The sequence below is a fragment of the Glycine soja genome, chromosome 15 (assembly GCF_004193775.1).
Source record: "Glycine soja cultivar W05 chromosome 15, ASM419377v2, whole genome shotgun sequence".
In the NCBI taxonomy this organism is placed as follows: domain Eukaryota; kingdom Viridiplantae; phylum Streptophyta; class Magnoliopsida; order Fabales; family Fabaceae; genus Glycine; species Glycine soja.
In genome coordinates, this window is record NC_041016.1 from 48,486,123 (window position 1) to 48,509,558 (window position 23,436).

Below are 23,436 nucleotides of genomic sequence, written 5' to 3' on the forward strand. Positions count from 1 at the left end.
CGACATTAATGACAATGTCATTATCCAATTTTTTGCAGCCTCAAAAGATACTTCTTTCGACGTTGGCGTCATGGGACCTATCCATAGACGTCGAAGGTCGGTTGTTACAACCAGAAGGCACATCTTTATCGCTGATGTCACGCAAGAGATGATGGAACATAACAACCCTTTGGTAGGAGTTTGTTACCACTCAATGATGTTTTTATTTTTTTGTTCCCATCTTCTCTTAGTTCAAATAACATTTTCAAATAACATTGACCATTGATCACTTTAAATGGTCGTATAATCACTATTTTGGTTTCAATGCAGGTTCTTCCCGCAACAGCTTTAAATTTTTTGTTTGGATCAAAAAAATATGTTCCTATTCAACGTGCATATGGAAGACGTAAACAATGGCAGATCACCGTGCACAACGGTCTGCCATCTATTGCAGAACCATGGTTCCAACACCTCTCTCAAAATAATTTAATGGCAGGAGATGAAGTTATGTTCTTCTTCAGGTTTGACGAACATGTATGGGAGACCATATTTAGGAAACAAGTTATATGGGAAGAAGACCTCCCGGTTTGAAAGACCATGTCTAAAGTCGATGACTTTTTTTGTTTTAATTTTATTTATATTTTGATTAATGTTGTTAATCCAATACCTTAGGGTATTAAACAATTTCTTTGACTTTCTGTTGTACAGTTAATGGTTATGAACTTATTATGTTCAATGGATATATCTATATCTTTGTTGTTTCTTCAGTAATGATAGTCAAAATTAGAGTATGAGCCTGTGCATCGACACGGGCTTCTCGCTAGTTATATATGATTGTGTTATCAAATTTTTTAATAATAATAAATCTATGAATTATTAATATTCTTATTATATCATTTGTTAACGTTATTACATGACAATAAGGATTAAATTCATATTTTTTATCAATAAATATTAACTGTTAATTGCTAATTCTTTGTTATTGGAAGAATCAAACTCTCTTTTTCTTTCTCTCTTCTCTTTTTACCATTAAGTCAATCTTATAACTTTTTAAATTCAAAAATTTTAAATCTTAAAAAATTAAAATAAAAAACCCTATTTTGTACGGACCAAAATGTCATTTATACCAAATAGTAATGATTGGAGAAATGTTAGTTATATAATTACTAATACTTTCTTTTGAACACATTCATACCATAACTACAATTTATTAGAACTTACAAATTTTATGAGTATCTATCTTACTAAATGATCTCCAATCAAAATTTAAAAATTTTAAATAAATTTTAACTAATAAAAAGTGTATCAGAAAATACTTCCTCCATTTTTTATTTATAAGATTCAATCACCTTATTTATCCATATTAATAAAAAATGATTATTTAGTTGATAATAATAATAGATTTATCCTAATTTTATATTTTTTTTCTAAAATACTCTTATCGTTAATACTTTCCAACTTTTTCTAATTGTTTGTCAAGTATACTTAATTAAGGGTATTTTTGTCTAAAAATAATTAATACAAAGAATATTATGAATTAAGTGTTATAAAAAATATCACTTCTAACTTGGATCTTATGAATAATAATGAAAATAATATATGATAAAAAAAAAGTGAGTTGTGGACACTTCTCTCATAATATGTGATACAAATTATTTAAAGACATCATTCACAAACAAAAAATGAAGTAAAAAAAAAAGAAAATGAAAATATGAATTTAGGTTAAGTCTAATTGGAAGAACTTTTTCAATTAATTGAATATAAAAAGTCTAATATTTATTAAATGTAATTTGATATTACGTCGATGGTCAAACATAATGTTTTGAATTTGCAATAAAATTTTATAATAATGAAAAAAATACTACAAACACACTTTCTTACACATTCTTTTAAATGTATTGCTTTTTACTAGTTAAGATTTATTAAAAATGACTAAGTTTTGCAAGCCTACATCATATTTAACGATTTTATTTTCTGATTTTTTAATTTTTAATAAATTTTAATTAATTATAAAATATGTGATTGAAGGAGTATGTTAAAAAGGACTATGTTCTTAACATTTATCTTTAATCAATTAAAGAGAGTGCTTATAGAAATGTGTTAGAAAGTGAATTCCTATAACTTCTCTTATAAAAAATATATAAATATAAATGTTTCCAAAAAATTTACTACAGATTATTTAAAATTAATATAAAGAAACTAAAAATGAAAAAGTTAAAAAGAAAATATGAATATTGGTCAAGTCAAACCGGAAGAATTTTTTTATTAACAATATATCAAAATCTAATACTAACTAAATCTCATTTAATGTCATTTAACTTAACCTCTACATTCAAACTATCACAATATTCTTTTTTTTTCTTTCTTAACTACCATAATACTTTTAGTTTGCAATAGAATTAGGTCATATTCATGAAGACATTTTAGTTAGTTTGTAGTTTTTTTATTAGTTGAAAAATTTGTTTAATTATTTGGTAAATAAGTCTTTTTAGTAACTTCTAACATTTTTTGAAACATTATTTGAAGTAACATTTCTTAAAATGCTAGCTTTTAGTTTCTATTTTTCATATTTTCTTCCATTTTTATCCTTAATATATTTATTTAATTTCCTAGCTACCCTTTTTAAATAAATTATTTTTTTTTCATTTTACACTTGTCAACTACTTCAACAACTAGTTTTATCAAACACTTACAATTTAATAAGTTATCTTTTTAGCTGTCACCTACCAGCTAATTTTTTCAGTTTCTAGCTAACTTTCCAACTAATTTTTTCAAACATAACCTTAGTCAAAAGTTTTTATTCATAAAGAAATAAAATAATAATTTTAACAATATTTAGAAAACCCATTCTCCAAAATACTCAAATGCTCTAAAAAATTTAACTACTAAGTGCTTATTTGGGTTCCTGTTGGGAACGTGCGAATGTAAGTTGGGATAAGCATCCCATCACATGTATATTTGTGGTTAACTTAATTTTTTGTCCTCTAATTTATTTTTTACATTCAATTTGGTCTTTTAATTTTTAAAATTGATTCAATTTTGTCGTGTTGTCTAAATTAAACTAACAATGTTACCACATGTGTATTTTGTGACGATTTAAAATCACTTAATGAGAATTTTAAATTATCACAAAATATGATTTCTTAATATTATTAATCCAATTTAGATGGTATGACTAAACTAAATTGGTCTTAAAAATTAGAGGACCAAATTAAGCTAAAAAATAAATTAGAAAAAAAACTAATTTAACAGATAATTTTTTACTCCAAAAGTACATTGAAAGTTTTCAAATAGTGAAGCCATCATACCCTAATTCATTATATTACATTTGATTGAAAAAAAAATATCTCAAAAATAAGTTGTTCTTTTCAAAATTAAATTGCCCTAAACAATAAACATGAAGTCATAAAAAAATTGTGGAAGAAACTATATTTATACTCTTGAAAAGTGTACACCTTCACATTAATATTTAAACTAAATTGTAATTTTGATCCCCCCTAGTTTCATAAATTTGTGATTTCCATCCCTATGGTTTTAATGGTAAAATTAGGTCCCCCTAATTTTGAAAATTGACGATTTAAGTACTTTCATCCACCTGCTCTCATTGATCGTCAGAATGTGAACGCTGGCCAATTAATTGTTAGGTGACACAATCATTAAAAGGTAATTAGTGAATAATTAGGATTAGTAGGTTAATTGAGTTAAAATTCAATAAATTCATTAAAACCCACTAATTATTAAAATACTTCTAAAATAGATTAGTGAACCCTAACCTATCTCAATGTTTTTCACTCATGAGCCCTACTCAGTGCCTTTCTTACCCGTTTCTCCTTATGATGAACCCAACACCTCTCTTACCGATCATGCCTGAAACTAAATGTTAGGTCAAAAGACATTTATGTCTTGAGACAAATCAAGACCCTTAATTATTTTGATTAGATGTAAACAAATACAAAGGTTAAAATATGTGTCTTATGCGTTATCAGAACATGTGTTGTGAAGGTCGCGTTTGATATTTTAAACGGTAGAAAGATGAAATCATGATATGATATGACATTAGAGTTGACATTTCAGACTTCATTTAATACGCTATGTCTGAGATTTATTTTACAAAGATATTCTCTTAGGATCTATCAAATCCTATAAAGAATAAATGCAGCTAAGCTCTGAAATTCCTCAATCGCCATAAAAGAAGAGCTTTGCTACATAGACCTACTCTGACACAAAAGGAAATGGTTTCCTATTGAAGTATTCAACACGCCAGCGACGGAGAGTGGTTTCTCAGCATGAAGAAGTATGTGCATTAAATGCACACATTTAATGTCCCAATGGCCTTTTTCTTTAGACATAAGCTTAAGAAAGGAAATGTATCTATTTAAAGACAATGAATACTTGATTGAAGGAGGCCTATAAATATTATAAGCTTTGAAGACATGAAGTATGATTTTGAAGCCTCATTATTTCATTTTTTGCACAAAAATTTATTTGTGTAAATTCTTATAAAATTTAGAAAATTTCTCAAAACACTTCATTCATATTAAGAGAAAAGACTAAGTGCTAAATTTGTTTATTTGTCTATAAGACGATGGTGTTAGTCATTGTGCAATCAACCAACAAATCTTCTTATTTGTGTTAGAGTCAGTAGTAACTTAGTAGGACAAAGTATATTGGCTGTAACAAGCTTGGTGTAAAGCTTGAGTTAAGGAGCCAAAAGTGACAATGATAAATACTTTTAACTTGTTGAAGTTAGTGGAACTTTGTGATTTGTCAAGAACTAGACGTAGTTTTAGTGGTTGAGACGAACTAGAATAAATCCTTCACGTCTTATTCTGTTTATTTTCTCTTTCGTTATTTGAACTAACCTATGGTTTGAATTTGATTTTTGCTTTTGAAAAACTTTTTTTATTGTATAAAGATCTAAAACTATTGTCTGATCTTTCCAGCGAAAATCTATTGTCTGTTTTTCCTAAGTCTTGTCAGATGATAATTTCGTTGTTTTAGAAAAAAGGTTTTACACGTAGTAAAAAAAAATCACAATTCAATCCCCTTTCTTGTGATATTTGCCTTTACACTGAAAATTGTTCTTTGATATTAGCAACCCCGGTAGAGTGAGAGCGACATTTAAGTCAATGATGAATCGTGCTCGAGCAGAAGCTAAAGCTACATCATTCATATGATTAAGCTAACCATGTGTCTTTCAGTTATCCTTCTCCTTTCCACCTTCATAAATATCCATTCTCTTTACCATCTTCTTGCATAAAAAATAGAGCAAAAATGATCCTCAAGTCCACCAACTTCCCAGTAATTGGTAGCTTGCACGTGTTAGGGAAGGTCCCACATCACACCCTCAAAGTCTTGGCCCAAAGATATGGGCCTATCATGTCCATGTGCCTTGTGTGTGGTTCAGTGTGGTCTGCTTTGACAACACCATGACGGGCCTCCACCTCTATAACCCAATCGACGTTGACGCCCTTATCGAGATTTGTGACCTATGAACCGAGAAGCGAGACAAGGAGAGAGATTTGAGTTTGAACAAAGGTTGGATCTAAAGAAGCAAGATCTGAGTTTGACAGAGGTTGAGTTTGGATCTAAAGTGAGATCTAAGTTTGGATCTAAAGATGTTTCGTTTGGTGTTGTGTTTTATTTGTGCTTAATGTTTTGTGATAATGATGAAGAGATACTTGATTATTGGGTGTTTGGTTTTCAATTTTCAATTAAGCATTGACGAGGAGAGTGTGACGTCAAGAGTGGATCTGGCTTGGGGTTGGGTGTGGGTTTGGTTTAAGTTGTCAATCCTTGTTGCAAATTTGGGTTTTAGATTGAGTTGTTTGACTGCAGATGTTGTGTGTGATGAAAAACAAGGAGAGGTTTAAGATTAAGATGCCCAACTTTAGTAGAACCTTTGTCACAAATTTTGTTTTTAAAAAATTTAATATTAACTTAATCAACCTACTAATCCTAATTATTCACTAATTATCTTCTAATAATTGTGCCACCTAATAGATTAATTGGTCAATGTTCACATTCTAACGGTCAACGAAAGCTAGTGGATGAAAGTACCAAAATTGTCAATTTTTGAAACTTGGGAACCTAATTTTACCAAAAAAAATCAAGAAGATGAAAATTACAAATTTGTGAAACTAGGGGACCAAATTGTAATTTAGCCTAATATTTAAAATTAAGAATATTCAAATAGCTTTCCAAATTGTAATTCATTGATTATATTAGTTCAATTTTTAAAAAAATATATGATATAAATGATAATGTTATCAAACATTTGGAAACAAAAACGACAATAAATAAATAATCAAGTTTGGGAATTTAGATAAAATAATAAAAATTCTTAGGTAATTATTTAAAATTTCTTTAATCTTATAGACTAATATAATTACTAATAAATCAATTAACACAACTTTAATTTTAAAATAATTATTATAAAAATTAAAAAAATTATTATATAATAATTTATAATGAGATGACAATATAAAACTTTTATAGTTTTAGTGTATCACCTATTTTTCTCTTACACTTTATAGGCTGTTTGGTAAAGAGTAAATTGGAAAATAGAAGGGAATGAGATTAGAATAAATTGAGTTGTTTGATAAAGAAGAATTATAAAATAAATAATTTTAATAAGGATGAGATTCATTATACTATTTCTCACATATTTATATTTATTTTTCTATTTTTTTTATATTTATTATCTATTTCTCTTTAACTTTTTTTGGTGATATATTTTTCTTCAATTGAATACCTTTAATATCTATTCACTGCATGCTTGATTTAGAGTTTAAATTTATTACAACATACATCTTAATGGAGATTCAACGAACGGATAAAAATAAAATAAAAACAAAAATAAAAATTATGAACCTTTCCCAAAACAATTTTGCCTCAAAAGTTATTTTTATCTCATTTATAAACATAGTTTTATTTCTTACCTATTGTTATTTTTTTCATTTTTTTCTCCTCTCTACCAAACATATAAGTAAGGATAAAAAATGATAGTTTATTATTTTTTTAAAGTTAAATTACTCATATATCCCTATACTTTCACGATTCTTATTTTTTTAGTTATTTTTAGTTCCTATCCTTTACATTTTAATTCTTTTTTAGTCCTGTAATCTTAAAAATGATTTTTTTAGTCTTTATAATTTCATAATTCTTACTTTTTAATCATAATAATTTTCATATTACAAAAATTAAAAAAAATTAAAATATAAACTATAAGAACTAAAAAAAATACTTTTAAACTACATAATTAAAAACGACTAAAAAGATCACTTCTAAATTATAAAAACTAAAAATGTAAGAATCATAAAACTTTAGGGATGAAATGAATAATTTAACCTTTTTTTAATTTATAATTTTTATGGTATATATATATATATATAATTTATTAAATTGTAATTGTAATCCAAACTAAATCATACGATCTAATCTAAGTTTTTTTTTTATATATTTTTTTTCTGTTGAAACCAGTGAGAGTAAACCTTAGATAGGAGAGAGAGAGAGGGAAAAGGGGGAGACACGTGGCCCTAGTTTCCATGTAGGTGGAGAGAAGTGTTATATATGCGAGTCCTTGTGGCAGTCACCATCGGCACACACAAAGTCAAGTCTCTTGGTTGCATGATCACAATGCCCTCTCTCGCCATCGAACCCACCTTCCTCGACTTTGAGTTCCCTCTAGACCCTCCCACCACCATGCTCCCCGCCGACCAGCTCTTCTCCGACGGCAAACTCCTTCCTCTCCACCCCCTAACTTCCACAATCACAACCTCCAAATCCCCCTCTTCCTCCGCCGTTAACGCCACCGCCGCCGCCGCCGCCACCACCGCCACCATCGCTGACCCTTGCCTCTTCTCCCCCAAAGCCCCACGCTGCTCCTCCCGCTGGAAAGACCTCCTCGGCCTCAAAAAATTCTACCAAGCCACTAACAACGCCAAAGCCGCCCCACCCTCTTCGGCCAAATCCCTAAAAAATCTCCTCCACCGCAAAACGACGTCGCCTTCACTCTCCTCGGAAAACGCGCCGCTGCTAGCTTCAAATTCCTCCGACGCTGAATCCCTCTCCATCACCTCGTCGCGCCTCTCTCTTTCCTCATCCTCCTCCGGCCACGACCACGACGACCTCCCCCGCCTCTCCCTCGATTCCGAAAAACCTAACCCTAACCCTAACCAGATCTCGCTCCACCGCAACCCTAACCCTAGAATCCGCCTCGTCAGAAACCGCACAAACTCATTTGACGCTCACAAGCCCTCATCGGACCAACATTATTCCCGCCCGGGGAGGAGTTCGATCCGGCGGGAATCGGAGACGGTGACATGCAGGGGAGTTTCTGTGGACAGCCCTAGAATGAACTCTTCGGGGAAAATAGTGTTCCAGAGCCTAGAGCGAAGCTCGAGTAGCCCCAGCACGTTCAACGGTGGTCCCCGCTTCAAGCACCGCGGAATGGAACGCTCTTATTCCGCCAACGTTAGGGTTACGCCGGTCCTCAACGTCCCCGTTTGCTCCCTCCGCGGCTCGTCGAAATCGGGTTCGGTTTTCGGGTTCGGGCAACTCTTCTCCTCGCCGCAGATAACAACAACGGGTAAAGGGCACCACCAAAGTGGTAGGAGTAATCGGAATTGACGTAAATACCCTTCTATAAAGAAACAAACCAAAAAAGGGTAACATATTGTTGACTAGGTTTTTTTTTTTGTTTTTACCTTTTTTGCCACTTTATCAACCTTTCTTATCTAATCTCGGAATGGAAACATTGCAGGAAGAGGACGTTGTTATTGATTGAGGGGTTTGGTTGGCTGATTTATTTTGATTTTGTTAAGGTTTTTTTTTTCCTTCACTTTTTAGGTTACTTAATGTAAATAGATGCTGTTGTTTGATGATAAATCGATAAAGATCTAGTTACTGTTTCTATCTTGGTTGATTTTTTATTTATTTTAATTTTTAAAGTTTAATAATGGGAAAATTGGAATGTGTTTTTTTTTTTATTTGTTCTATTATTAAAGTGTTTCGAGATCTGTGGAGGAATCATGTTGAGCTTATCTTGCGTGTCTGCTTGCGAGTTTTGTTTTGTTTTTGGGTTTTTGATTATTTTTTTACTGTGTGGTGAAGTGTTTTGGGAAATGATGCCAAAGATTCAAACAGAGGCACCAGCTCTGCTGAATTATTATTATTTATTTGCACGTCAGTCTGATCCCAAAACCTTCATGGCATACAATTAATTAATCAACCTAAGTTTTTATTTTAGCTAAGTGACAACATTGATGTGTTTATTTAACCTTTTTTTTATGTATAATGATATAGTATATGGATATATTATGTTTTTTTTTTCTTACTATATGCCTGAGGGGTGAGTGAGTGGTCCACACCTGAAGTTCAGTGTGTGTGACCTTTATGGAAGATTCAATTGGGTGGGGCAGGGTTCTTCTTTCTTATAATCAAGATGTGTGTTGTTGTGTGTACTTTGATTTGGGACATTGGATGAGTTTTTTTCCTAGAACAGATTATCAAACCTTGAATGAATAATCTAACACGATTTTCACTATTAAATTTGCCCGTTCTGTGCGTCCAAAATTTTGGTGGAGGAGTGGAACAGAACACCCACAAATCGGGTCATCATCTTTGTTGTCGGATAGACTTGTTCCTTCACTTCACTTTGATGAATGATAAAAAAGATCTTACTCTCGGACATTTGATTATTATCCAGCCATAATGGGTCCCTCCCTAATTAGATATGGTAGGACCATTTCCTGTTTGCTGCAAGCAATTTGATGATATTTGCTATAGCCAATGTGCATAATTGAGGGAAAGGATATGTTCAAAAGTTCAATGCCTTTGGACCCCCCACCCCTTTTTTTTTTCCCCATCTTTTATCGTATTCTTCACATCATGATAGAAATGGTTCTAGATCCGTGGTACTATCACGGGTCTTAGTCACATTGAAATCATATACTTTGGGGCGATTAAACATTAAAACTCGTAATTTGATAGGACCCTCTGTTGGTTTAGTTGCTTCGGTTCATTCATTAATTCACACTTCCGAAACCCAAATTAGATTGTTGAAGTTTTTTATATACGCTTCCTTGTACTCTTCTAACTCGTACTACTAAGGTTCGATCGATCAAACAACTCTACAACAACGGAAACGAAAAGTGTACCAACCAAGAAGATGGTATATAAAAATACAATGATGTTCCTTTTTTTCTTTTAAAAAGGTAGGAATATGCTAAAATCACGTGGCTAATATGTTGCCATGGTTTCAGCCTATAGCCACCATAAAAGCCAAAACCCATGTGAGAGAGCGGGGTTTTTTTTTTTAATTGCCTAAATAAACAAATGAATGTTGTATCGTGTCTGCATCAGTATCTGTAACGGATGTGGATGGGAGGAGACAAGGTTCTTTCCTAACTCATTTTTCTATTAATGCATTTTGTTTCAATCTTATATTTTATTGGCACAGGTTCTACCGTTTTTTTTAAATTAAACATGAACTTTTAATGTGAAAATTTTCATTTTTACGAGTGCACCCATCTTTCTAAAGTACTAGCGACTTTAAGGGTCTGTTTGGTAGAGGTAGAGGGGAAAGATTGAGAATTTTTTTGAATTAAAAAAATAGAATAAAAACGTAGTCTTGTATCATTTTACGGTTTAAATGTTTTTCATTTTTTCACTTTCTTTCTCTTTACACCAAAAACTATAAACCCACTAATAAATAATATTCTTTGCCCCTTATTAGCAAGTTGTACTCGTTCATATTACAAGTGTTGTTGGAGTAAAAATAAAATGTGATTAATAATAGGTATGTACATTAGATGAAACACGTGAGTTGGCGCGCATGCTTTGGAGTTTGGGGTTCTGTCTCTATGACAATGATCTAACCCCCTACCCTAATGATTTGACATTTTCATATTCAAGCCATAGTTATTCTATTCAATATAGTTATAGCGTGCACCAAAAATATCCATATCAATAATCGTTTTAAGAACTCGTCTTCAGTCTTTGACTCTTTGTGGACTATTTAGTGATAATATTCAATATAATATTACTCTCAAGGTCTTGCAAATTATACACATTTTTTCTGTTTTCATTTACTTCTAACTAACCTTTTCTAGCTTTTCATTTTACTGTTTTATTTACTTTCAATACAGACACTTTATCATTGGGCTCTTATTGTGATTGTTACGAAATTCTAAAGATGTTTAATTTTACTCTAAAGAATATAGTATAATTATTCTAATTTAAAATACAAAATATTGTCTTCATATATGTTATGTAATTTAATTATTCTAATTTTAAAATAAAAAACATTTCGAATAAATCTAATATTTGACGGGTATCGGTGCATGGCATGCTACAGAAGATTTTCTACTTTCTACTTTCTACTTTGTACATTGAAGCAATTTATTGGGCCCCATAGCATAGAGATCAAGTAAACCGTGAAGCTAAACCTACCTAGGAAGCATTTGCAGAGCCATGAGCCATCCTATCATATTCCCTTCCCTACTCACTTTTTATCTTTTATGTATATTTTTAGGCGTTTCTGTCCATAATCGGATTTTGATGCATTTGATATGATATGGGTGTGGTGTTTGACCAGTCCTAAATGGGTAGTCCCCATTATAATACCACATTTGTTCCCATTAGAGTTTGGGCTTTATGACAACTTGAAAATGGATGCACCTACCAACAACACTTCTTTTAATACCCATGCTGCTGCCAATGTCTGTTTACTGTGTCCCAATACAGCAGCTCAACAAGGGTAGTTCTGTCATTTTACACTTTTTGTGGAGGGAGGTTTTGTAGTAGGGTCACATGCCCCCAAAGTGATTCACCCAAATCCAAAAATAACCCCTAGATTCTTGCCATATTTTGCTAATTTGTTCGTATTCTTAATTGCATTGTGAAAGCATAGTCAGGATTGTGTGAGGTGACTTATAATAGTTTGGTGAGTAAATAATTAATTTAGTCCTTTAATTTGTATTTTTTAATTGTTTTAGTCTCTGAAACTAAGGAGAACTTAAATAAATCTCTGAATTTAGTGTTTTTTTTGTCCATGGACAGAGAACTTAAGTGATAAAAACAACAAAAGTTTAGAGACTCAAATGAGAAAAAGAGGTTGATTTCATGAACTTAAATGAAATCTTTAAAAACATTCAAGATTTTATTTAAGTTTTTTCTTAGTTTTGTTTCAGGAACTAAAATCTTCCATAAAAAAAAAAAAAAAAACTCAAATGCCAAAGAGATACAAATTTAAGAGTTATATTGACCATCTGCTCTAGTTTGGTTGTTTTGATTAGTGAGCTCAACTTTGCCATTACTTTCTCTTAGCTTTTTATGGAGATGAGGATGCGTGCAATCACTTTTATCTTGCGAGGTAAATCAGCTGAAAAGCAACCCAAGGTTAATTAATAGAAACCCACAAAGTCTAAAAAAGATTCTAAACTAGCCAGAGGCTCCCATTAATTAAATATTCAGTAGGAGAGGGGGGTATTTAAAGCATGATATCCTCCTTGATCTGATTTTCTGTCTCATAAAGAAAACAATTTGTTTGTTGAATGATAATAATAAGAGAGCCTGCAAAAGGCTGAGGGGTGAGTTTGGGGGCATCAAAGAGAGAACGTGCTTATGTGCAGTCGGGTCTCTGCACAGATTCCCCCTCATCCAATCCCTTTTACCCTATCATATGGCATCACTGCCAACCCCCTCCCCTCTTGTCAGTGCACAAAAGGGATGAGAAAAGGAGGGTGCTGTTGCTAAAATGCTAACGGCTAAAAAGGGTGAGGTCAGTACTAAGATCAAGATGGCAGACAAAAATAACAAAGAATTTCTGTATAGTGAAAGATAAATAGTTAAAAATGAGTTAAGTCATGGTTAAATTAATCACTTGACAAACAAGGTCAACCATAGTTGTAGATAAACTGAGTTTCTTAAACAAGGAATTTGATTTTCTGATATTGCTTATCAAGAATACTTTTTTAAAAAAGTCTTAAGATTTATTTTAGTGATTTATATGTTTTAAGAGTTAGTCTCTGTGACTTTTCGATATGGGTAAATTAATCACTAGATTCACTTGATATCAATTAATAGTCACTCTTCTACTTTTTGACATGAAATTTGAGGGAGGATATGAATGACTTGGGAACATATCTCTGTCCTCATCTTCATCTACATTGCAGTGTCCCCGTTATAAGATTCAAGGCCAGGTGGGAGGGTGGATGTTTTTAGAAATAGAATAATGATACTGCAACCTGTGAGGTCCGTACTAAAGTGTGGGGGCATGTGAACTACTGGAGTTTCACATCACAGTATCTTCATGAGCTGGACTGCGAAGGATAATTTGTTGTTGTTATGTTAGAGTATGTCATAAAACTGCAATGGGTTTTGGGTCCCTTTGGAGTTTAGTACTGCATGGACAACAACTTTTTTACGGTTTTACTGTAGCTCAATCAGAAGGGGTTGGATGGAGATGGAGGGAGCCCAGATGAGATAATTGTTAGTTATTTCCTTTTCTTCTTTACTCCATTTGGTGGGTGGAAAGAAACAGGATCAATGTGAATTGAGATGAAAATTTTAAATTAACATAAAATGTAAAAATATTATTTTTACTGTTCATTCTGTTTTTTTGTTTTTTTTTACTTTCTTTCATTTCAATCGAATGGACTATCAGGGATACAACACAACGACAACAGCAACCAAAGGCATGATTCTGGCCATTTGCTTCGGGTAACAAGATCTGGTAATGCTTGGCAAATTTCCCATGTGTCACCAAATCGTTCGAATTTTATGCATTTATATATAAACAAGCACGGCCTTTGTATATTACAAGTCTATATCACCTTCTAGGCATTGAGTTTCATGGTGGACCCAACAGTGCAATGGAATTGGGTTGCAGACTTTGCTTCAGAAGTTCAATAAATTAAACGGGAATGAATAACTTCACCAACAAACAAAGAATGCAAATTTAGATGGGGCACCTGCTAAGTAGCCCCCACCATGCTATGGGTACCTGTTTTCCTCTTTTCTTTTTCATTTCCTAAACGTAGGGAATGGGATATATATGACAGGTTGCCTATGGGATATGTCTAGAAAAACATAAATTTGAAATATAAATTGACTTGTAAATACTATCAAAGGCAATAGAATATACAAATTCTTAAATACAACAGAGTTATTTGTTAAACTAAATTTTATCATTAGAGTCAAGTTTTCGGTTTCAAATAAGAATTCATTAATGAATGAAATGAATTTTTATTTGTGAGATTTCAAACAGAGTGATAATCAAAAGTAACCTAAATAAACTGGATCCCAATTCTGAAGTCCTTAATCCTTAACTGGCACCAAGCTGGTTTGTGCCTAACAAGAAGAATTCAATTTAAGGGGTTAAGGGTGCATTGCGTAGTACATTTGGAAAGAATGGAAGCTGATTAAGCTGATGACATTTCACTCAGAACCTTCAGTGGTTGTTTTTCTCTGCAAAATTACACAAAAAAAGTTAGTATTAAGAATTAAGAATATGAATACAAAAGAAGGTTGAAGTATGAAAATTATTAATCAAATCAATGCTAACAAGTGTGGTACAAGCCATTCATCAGTTTAGTCTTGGAAATTCTTTGACAAAACTATTTATCCAACTACTAACCACTGTAATTCAAACAGAATCACTATCCTACCTGCTTGTTACAAAATATCTTATGCATACTCGACCTTCCGGTCATCTACAAAGGCATAGCTTTCACATAGGCAAGTTAGTCAATCCTAATCATCTAAAGGCGCCTAGCTTTTTATTTTTATTGCAGGGACAGTACCTCAAGTCCTATGGTTCTTGTCAGAATCATATCGTAGATATCATAACTAATAGGGTTGTCAACATCTTCAGTGGCCCTAGAAGCTGATAATGCATGCTGACCACTTTCCTTATCAAGCCAGAGCAGCCGTGATGCTTCTGGGCTACCTGATTAGATAACTATCACAACGACAGCATGATTGATCTGCAATATGCCAGCTAGAGTGATTGATCCCATTCCCAGTGTTTTCTCATGGCAAGTGTATGCGGGTTCAAGAGTTCCTCTTAAAGCCTAAAGGATAAAACTCGATTGTAAAGTAATGAAGAAGTTGTCAGGGAACTTTCTCCAACTAAAAGGAAAGCAGATCACAGCTAGGCTAAGAGGAATCCTCAAGTCGTACACAATGATGCACACTCACACTGATGTAAGTTCAGCTTATAGCTTATTAGCATGAAAGTGATGAAAGACAAAAATTATTAACTCCAAATACGTAGCACAAAATATCAATTTTCCATGGTATTTATGTGGAGGGGAGTTTTTAATGATCCAATACTCATAATTACTAGAAAATAACTAGAAAATAAAGTCTCTGGAGACATGTCTATACCATGAGTGGGGCCAATAGATAGCATGCGATCTATATTATCAATCCGCCCTTGTATGGATTTTAGAAGTAAATTCAGTGATGAAACTCTTTTCCTAACACTAGAAATCTTGGCAGCTTGCTGCATTATGAATGGTAAAGGTGCATCTTCAAGTAACTGATCAAGTTCTGCCAAAAGAAAACATGAATTTCAGGTCAGCAAACTGGAAACCTAGAGTACTAAGAAATTAAGACATCCTAGAGTAATAGGAGAAGCATTAGCAGAGGCAATAAAATTACGCAAGTGTAGTTTATTTTATTTTTTAAAGTCTGTGGAATATCGAATTGGTTTTATGGAACATCTAACATTTTGGCTCTGGTATAGTAAAACACTCTTTGCTGGAGGCTAAAAATGCATCTTTCACAAAACCTGCTACACCATACCATATAGATGTTTAGTTCCTTATTCCACTGAGATGGAATGGAATGAATTCTGTTCTATTTTAAAATAAAATAGTTAAACCAAGCCATTAATTCAAATTAATATTCACGTTTCTTAGTAAAACATTCCCACACCAGGAGGTTATGAAATGAACCCTTTACAGAACTTGCCCATATGAACTGTATAGCTTGTCAACATAACTTATTCCAATAAAAGAATTTTATATGAGGGTTAAACCAAAGGCATCATACCAAATTAACACAAGAATTTTCAGTTGCAAACAGTAATTTCAGAAAGAAAAAGCTGGAAACAAGTTGCCCATCAGGACCATATAACTTTTCGGCATAACTTACTTATTCCAATATATGCATCACACCAAATTAATGACAGAATCATATTGCAAATGTTAACTGAAAGCTTCCAGTAATTTTATCTGGCTGCACCATAAATGAAATCCTTCTTCCAATATCAACTAAAGCAAGTCAATGCCTAAAATTAGCTTAAGTTACAAAGATACAAAAAATGCCAAGACTAGAACTGCTGTGCAACTTTAGATACTTGTCCGACGAACAAAAGCTCTAAGTCTATCCACAGAAATCAAAACCCGGTGCACCTCCAGTACACTAAGACAATGTATCTTCATGAATTGCACATTCTTCATTCTTCCAAGTGTACATAGAATAAAAAATATTATTTCATTTCTTTATGCCTTTTCCAAGTTTCCAGAATATAACACTTAGAAAGACTCTGGCCGAATGTCCTGACCAAGTACTAAAGGTGCCTACATTTCTCACTCCAAGACTTGGGTTTGAATTGTTTCCAAAGCATCTAGTAGGGACAAACCTAGGAACCAAATGCAAAATAGTGGGATTAACTGTTTCTCTATCTTGACCTCATAGCGAATCAGTAGTCAATAGAGCACTATAGTGGCTACGCGGAGCAGCCTTGCCCTTTGGTCACTGCAGGATTCAAATAGTGGAGCAGTTTTCAGTAGTGGCTGCCACAGCTGAAAGCCTGAAACTGAGGCCAAAAGTTTCACTGCACAGCAGTGATGGAATTCATAAACCTTGTTCAAAGCTTTACCCATGCAACATGAACTGCTCTCTCACCCTGTTTTGGCACAAACCACCAAGTGCGTGCAGGACTCTTTCTAGTAAGGGTGTTAAGGATTTGGTTTTTTCACAAAAAATCATTTGAACCAAACATAAAAATATAGATTGTTCTGAATGGTTGTCTGTTTGTTTTTTTCTTAAACTTCATTTTCACCCTTGAAGCAATCATCATCTTCCTGGAGGCTTGCGCTTACTTATTTTCTTGAATTTTGTTGTTATTGACTTGTGTGTTTAGCTTAAGATATGACTTTGGATTATTAATAAATACCTTTCACTTTGCAATCTTTTATTTTTGAGCATTTATATATATTTGATATAAATTATTTAACTAGTATCTATACTTGGAATAGCACCCATTCTGCTATTCACTACCCTGTTATATTGTTTTCAAGACCAGCTGCCATGTTCTCCGGTATTGATAAGTACAAGCAAAACCTCACTTTTGCTAGTTGTACATTCAGAAATGTTAATATTTCTTGTTAGATCTATCCACAGAATATGCTCCTTTGATACAATAGTAGGTTGAACAGAATAATGTTACATTTTTTTATTCGTAAGAATCAAAGATAAATACCAAAAGTTTACAAAAACTCACACACCTTGCTTAACCAACTGGGCTATACCCTCTTGGTATAATGTTACAGTTAAATGCCAACATTACTAAAAACTTCACAAGTTTATAGAGTAGCACGCATAATGATTTCCTCAGCATGTGCAAGTTCACTTGATCAGGTCACACACAATATACAATTTGACAAGGACCTCAATTCACCAAGTAAAATAATTTAGTGTCTGTTGGGATTAATTTAGCTTATTTTAAGGTCCAAACAAAAACTTTGGGAAGGAAAACAAAACAGGTAACCAAACATGCTCTAAGCCTATGTCCACAAGCAATTTTTTTCAATTTCCAGAAACCATAACCTAACTCCCTCTCATGTGCTAAACATGTTAACAGTGATATATACAAAAGCAAATTCTTCCGATAATAATGGTATTATCGATGAAAATGATGGGGAAGACTATGCAATTAGACATAAGTGCCGTTATTATATTCAACTAACTATAACCAACCATCTAACTAACTAACTTCAATTTCCCAACCAATCCAACTACTAAATATAACAATGATAATAACAAAAAGGAAAAGACATAACCTACTTGCAATGAACTACATACAAATCGAATCTAACTTTAGCAGTTGAAAATGCTGAAAATTTAGCAGTGTTGTGAAATTAGTAAAAAAAAAAAAACGGAGAAGCCGAAAGAGAAACCTCCGGTGAGACGATCGATGGCGGAAGAGAGGTGGTTCTGGCTTTGGAGAGTTTGCTGAGCTCTGAAATCGAAATCGCTAATCACCGAAGAGAGCATCGAAGACAAGCCTTTGGCCAGCACGTCGGAGCTCTGTCGGAGGTGATCGTCGCCGTCGGAACCGTGGGAACTGGAAGGCTCCGTCGTTTCGAGTACGACGCTGTCGTTTTCCGCTGCTTCCATTGTCGTTTGGTTCAGTTCGGTGCGCAGAAGGAAGTGATGCTGTGACTGAGAAAAATCGTTCATGTCCTTAACAACCAAATTGAACGGTATGCTTAGTGAATCTGTTTTATTATTTTTTGACAAAATGTTTATTTATTCTATTAAAAATATGATAGAATAAATAGTCAAAATTCATCAGTGTAATAGTTAAAGATAGAAATTTAGTAATATGTAAAAAATATAATAAATTAATTTTATATTTTATATTTTTAGGAATGAATTTGACTATTTAGTCATTAAAATTATGCTTTTAATCCTTATATATGCAGGTTTGTCTCTATTAGTCCCTAATATAAAAATTTGTATTTTTACTCCTTTTGTGAAATATCTTTTGAGTTCTTCTTGTAGTCTTGCAATAAAAAATTGTCATAAATTGTGGACATGCATCTAAATAATAAAAAATAAGCCAAGAAGGATTAAAAAATATATTTGTAAATTTGACGGACAAAAAAATACAAATTTTAATTTTAGAGATTAAAAAAGATAATTTCCCAAATTCAAGTGATTAAAAGCATATTTAACCTAAAACAAAAACGTTATATAAACATTAAATAATTAAATTATAAAATATAGCTCAATGTGTATTGAGGAGACTTGAGTTTTTTCCATACAAATTACATCCTTAGGGAAAAAAAATTTTAGCCTTTAAATATGATTAAACTTGGACTGAAAATTAATTTTATAATTAAAGCAAATAATAAAAATTTGTAAGTAATTGTGTGTTTTTGTTGTTGTGAGTGGTTAAGATCCATTTGTGTTTGTAGGGGAGGGGGAGGAGGAGGAGAGGTGAAATACATTTTTGTTTAGTAATAAGGAAAAAAAGAAACAATACAAATATGATTATGTTGTTATACAATCCGACAAAAAAATCATATTTTCCATTGCATTAATTTTTCACCCACTGTATCCACAATGAAAATACAATTCTTTGTATATTGTACAATGAAATCTTATTTTCATTGCTTTATTTTTTTTTCACACCCCAAATAACAATGAAAATATAATTCCGTTCTATACTTATATAATAGAATTGTATTTATGTTATTATTTTTTTTTTCACCCTATACATAATAAAAATACAATTCTATTATGTTTGTGTGTAAGGGTTAATTTTGGGATATTACTAAATGGCACCCACGTGAGTAGTACCAATAGCAACACACTTGTTATTTTTTGTCTTTCGAACCCTTTCTGCTCCCATTCGATCCTTTGTGGCTCATTGTATTCGAACGAACCCTAACAACCTCTGTGGCTCTGTGTGAGACTGCGAGCCACGAACCCAATCTCCGACGACGACGACCTCTGTCCAGGGACGACTTATCTCCGGAGACCCACAACTTTTCCGGCGACCAACCGTGCGCAGGTTTTTTTTTCTCGTTTTTTCTTGTTTCTTTTTTTCTTCGTCAACTGTTTTTCTTTGCTTTTTCTTCTCTTCTCAAATGTTCTTCATCTGGTATTCTGTTTATGCTGGTGCTCTGTTTTTCTGAAATTTCAGTTTTTCATCTCAATTCTGTTTTTTTTATTAATTTCAGATTTTCAATTATGTGCTTTAATAAATTCAGAATGTATTATTTGTTTGTTGTCCAGAGGTTTGTCCAAATTGTTTTTTTTTTCAGTTATAGCCTTATAAAACCTTGGTGTTTTTATTAATTATGTTTATGACTTTGTGATGACTGAAATTATGAATTTTATGAATTGTGTCATTGAGGACCAAGTGGCCATGCGGATCCCTGCCCCAACCAAGGATAACACAACTCTTTAGAGATTGAATAAATTGTGTTGGACTTAATTATGCAACACCCCTTCATGGCTCATTTTGTCAACACTAGTGTTTTGAAAATGTTTGACTGATATGTGAGTTGTGGCATCATATTTTTGCTCTACCTGATTTTAGCTGTTTCTCAATGTGTACATTTGCATTGTTTAATTGATATTTTGACACTGAAGCTTCTACAGGTGCAAGGATAAGTGTGTGATCTATCTATAAACGCAAGATGTCAGCTGGGCCTGGACTTGAATCTCTTGTAGATCGTAAGTCATCTGTAAATATTTATGTTTTGCTTTGATGTTTGGAATTCTCTACATAGTTAAATCTTTATGTTTTGCTTTGATGTTTGGAATTCTATACATAGTTATATTATTTGCTGCACTTATTAACGACAATTATTTAAGTTAATGAAGCATTAGGAACTAGTTCTCCACCAAATTGTGTTTCTGTGAGATATGCCTTAAACCATGCTAGTAGTTGCTATATTTTACTGAATCTTTTGGTTGTTGACAGAGACAATTTCAGTCATTACAAATGATGGACGAAATATAGTGGTAAGCTTTAGTATATAAACCAAATTAGCTCTTGATTATTTGTAGTGTGTTAACAAGTGTCATTGCTCTAACTTCTCAATACAATGCTTTTTTGTTCAGGGAGTCCTGAAAGGTTTTGATCAGGCAACAAATATAATTCTTGATGAGTCCCATGAACGAGTTTATTCTACCAAGGTATGATGAAGTTATGCAATTGCAGAAAAATTCCTTCAAAGATTAATGAGCCATAACTTCAATGAACTTAGTATTTATATTTAGCTTTGAGACCTCTAAAATGAGCATTCTCACTTTTGAGGGTAAAGTAAGCATCACATCTTTACCATTCAATGTTCTAACAGATTAGATTGTCACTTTTCATTATAATATTCTTAAAATATTAAATATAAAACACATAAAACTTATACCTCTTGCCAACATGTTCTCTCTGTTAGATGACAGGCAAGGCTACCGTGCAGCATTAGATTCTACATAATGCAATGGGGGCAAATTCCATGTCTACTATGCTAGATGTTAGATATATCTGAGACCAAGAGGAATTTGTCTATGATTAAGAAAGACCATTTGTTGAGAAGCTGGTTTTATAATCCCAACAACAATACCCTTATCTTCCTAGGAGAGTTGGTTACATGGATACATTACATTATTGGGTTTGCAAGAACCAACTTCATGCAATATACTTCTTCATCAATGCCTCTGGTAGTCTTCTTTGTTCATGCCCAAACCACCTTAACTAATTTCCTGTTATCTTTTCCTCAATAGGTGCCATACCAATATCTCTTATATAATCATTTTGTATCTTGTTCTTTCTTGTGTTATCACATCCATTTTAACAGTCATTTTGGCTAGTGTTACTCCCTCTTTTTTTCTCTTATTGTCCCTTTGAAGCCCATCATTTGCTACCATAGAATATAGTTGATTGTGTAGCAATACGATAAAACTTTTTTTTGAACTTAGTAGGCACTTTGTAATCATAAATAAGACCCAAGTCTTTCTCTATTTTAACCACCCTGCTTGTATCTTGTAAGATCCTTAATTTTCCCATCATTTGGTAATGTGGATCACTTGATCTCAAATACATAAACTTTGAAATCTATGGTATGACATCTCCAATTTTTACCTCCAAGTCATTTTCCTCTTCTTGCTAAGTTGCAATGTATATCCTCACTCTTACTGCTACTTATGTGAAAACCCTTTGGCTCTATAGTTCCAACTCCCAAAAATTAAACTGCTTTTTCATGCCTTAGAAGTTGTAAATTTTCAACCATTTGATTTAAGAAATTTTACTGTCTTTACATTAAATCAATATTTGCATTTTTTTTTTTTGTATTTTTCTCTTCTCTATTTTGTTTGATAAATAGCTTTTTGGTTTTGGCGTTACAAAGTCTATTGCTTGGTTGTGTCTCCTGACACCTTAATGTGGCTTTGCTAATGACGGAACAGGGAGAATGGGCAGGGACTGGGGGAAGGATAATCTTCATATATATGTTTTTTGTAAATAAAAAAATAGTAAAATGACAAAGAAAAGGTGCTGGTCACAGCCATTAAAACATAGGAAAGGAAAGATGGGTTTGCTTCCTTTAGAAGACTGAAATTTCTTTCTTTGAACTGTAGATTGCTGTATTAGGAATCATCAATTCTTTGTTAACTTTGTATTAACTGCTGATTTTTTCTTCAAAGTCACGGTTTAAGCCTTGCACAATTTCTGTCTTCCTGATGTCATCTTCATTCTTGTTTTTAACTACAGGAAGGTGTACAACAACTTGTTCTTGGTTTATACATCATCAGGGGTGACAACATGTATGTCCCTTACTCTATCATTTTTAAATTTGTGCATCATTTAGATTTCATTTTGTGGCACTATTTATATACACTAAAAAATGTATGGTTTCCCTTTGGTCATTGCAGAAGTGTTGTTGGTGAACTAGATGAAGAACTGGATTCTAGTCTGGATTTGTCAAAACTCAGAGCTCATCCCTTGAAACCTGTTATCCATTGAGGTGAAATACTATGTGATGGATTTAATGAATGCATGCCTACTTGGTGGAAAGAGTCTTAGATTTGCGGCATTGTATACCAGAGTAGGCTGTGAAACTCTTAAGAATATGCCGACAGCATAATATTTCTAATATTCTGATTCTGTTAGCATGTAAGTCTTGTCAAACAAACAAATTCTGAGACTATCTGACGTGAAGAAACTATCTTCTAATTGGCCATTATTATACATATAGATATAGATGTTTCTTTCGGTGAGACTTATATGATTGCTACACGAATGTATCTTATATAAGAAAGTGCATTTACTATTTATACATGTGTCACCGATGATCTTTGTCAAAAGGCATGATTTCTTTTAATTGCAAGATTGTATGTATACTCTCATTTGTCACACTCCCTCAGTTCGAGTCTCATTCAATGATTGTTATAAAATAATACTACTTGCTCAATTTACCTGGTTACTAGAGGGGTAATATTGATGTAAAAGTTACTTAACAGTGAAAAAATATGTAAAGAATGTCGGAGCTTTTACAAAGAAATATTTTTGTACATGATATATATATATATATATATATATATATATATATATATATATATATATATATATATATATATATATATATGCAGTACTACTCAAAATATTTAGGCCTTTTTATTCCTGCACCGTTTTTCAGCATCCAATACTTT

The 23,436-nt window shown here is 32.7% G+C and overlaps 3 protein-coding genes and 1 non-coding gene across 7 annotated transcripts; 3 read left to right on the forward strand and 1 right to left on the reverse strand.

Moving 5' to 3' along the window:
- Nucleotides 1-7,560: 7,560 nt before the first annotated feature.
- LOC114386406 lies at nt 7,561-8,893 on the forward strand. Its single transcript, XM_028346409.1, has 2 exons — nt 7,561-8,648; nt 8,744-8,893. The coding sequence occupies exon 1, from the start codon at nt 7,609-7,611 to the stop codon at nt 8,608-8,610; it is 1,002 nt and encodes a 333-aa protein (XP_028202210.1). The 5' UTR covers nt 7,561-7,608; the 3' UTR covers nt 8,611-8,648; nt 8,744-8,893.
- Nucleotides 8,894-9,096: 203 nt separating this feature from the next.
- LOC114388797 lies at nt 9,097-9,182 on the forward strand. The gene has a single exon (XR_003661590.1). It is a non-coding gene; the product is annotated as a small nucleolar RNA Z122 (small nucleolar RNA).
- Nucleotides 9,183-14,149: 4,967 nt separating this feature from the next.
- On the reverse strand, nt 14,150-18,493 carry LOC114388398. Its single transcript, XM_028348870.1, has 3 exons — nt 18,174-18,493; nt 15,373-15,537; nt 14,150-14,451 (listed from the first exon to the last, which is right to left on the reverse strand). The coding sequence occupies exons 1-3, from the start codon at nt 18,454-18,456 to the stop codon at nt 14,435-14,437; spliced, it is 465 nt and encodes a 154-aa protein (XP_028204671.1). The 5' UTR covers nt 18,457-18,493; the 3' UTR covers nt 14,150-14,434.
- Nucleotides 18,494-19,572: 1,079 nt separating this feature from the next.
- Nucleotides 19,573-23,072, forward strand: LOC114388400 (sm-like protein LSM8). 4 transcript variants are annotated; one of them, XM_028348874.1, is made up of 7 exons: nt 19,573-19,795; nt 20,141-20,286; nt 20,380-20,463; nt 20,714-20,754; nt 20,854-20,928; nt 22,499-22,551; nt 22,660-23,072. In XM_028348874.1, exons 3-7 carry the CDS (start codon nt 20,427-20,429, stop codon nt 22,748-22,750), a joined length of 297 nt encoding a protein of 98 aa, XP_028204675.1. In that variant the 5' UTR covers nt 19,573-19,795; nt 20,141-20,286; nt 20,380-20,426; the 3' UTR covers nt 22,751-23,072. The 4 variants fall into 4 exon arrangements, with proteins under 4 accessions (XP_028204675.1, XP_028204674.1, XP_028204673.1 ...); XM_028348873.1 differs by having other exon boundaries at nt 20,389-20,463; XM_028348872.1 differs by lacking the exon at nt 20,141-20,286.
- The last annotated feature ends 364 nt before the right edge of the window (nt 23,073-23,436 follow it).

Bases quoted from the DNA above. Each gene is read 5' to 3' on its own strand.
- LOC114388400 (XM_028348874.1), top strand. From the start codon at position 20,427: ATGTCAGCTGGGCCTGGACTTGAATCTCTTGTAGATC. The intron at 20,464-20,713 runs GTAAGTCATCTG...GGTTGTTGACAG, and splicing joins ACTTGAATCTCTTGTAGATC to AGACAATTTCAGTCATTACA. The intron at 20,929-22,498 runs GTATGATGAAGT...TTTTAACTACAG, and splicing joins AACGAGTTTATTCTACCAAG to GAAGGTGTACAACAACTTGT.
- LOC114386406 (XM_028346409.1), top strand. From the start codon at position 7,609: ATGATCACAATGCCCTCTCTCGCCATCGAACCCACCTTCCTCGACTTT.
- LOC114388398 (XM_028348870.1), bottom strand. From the start codon at position 18,456: ATGAACGATTTTTCTCAGTCACAGCATCACTTCCTTCTGCGCACCGAA. The intron at 15,538-18,173 runs GTTTCTCTTTCG...TTCTTTTGGCAG, and splicing joins CATCGATCGTCTCACCGGAG to AACTTGATCAGTTACTTGAA.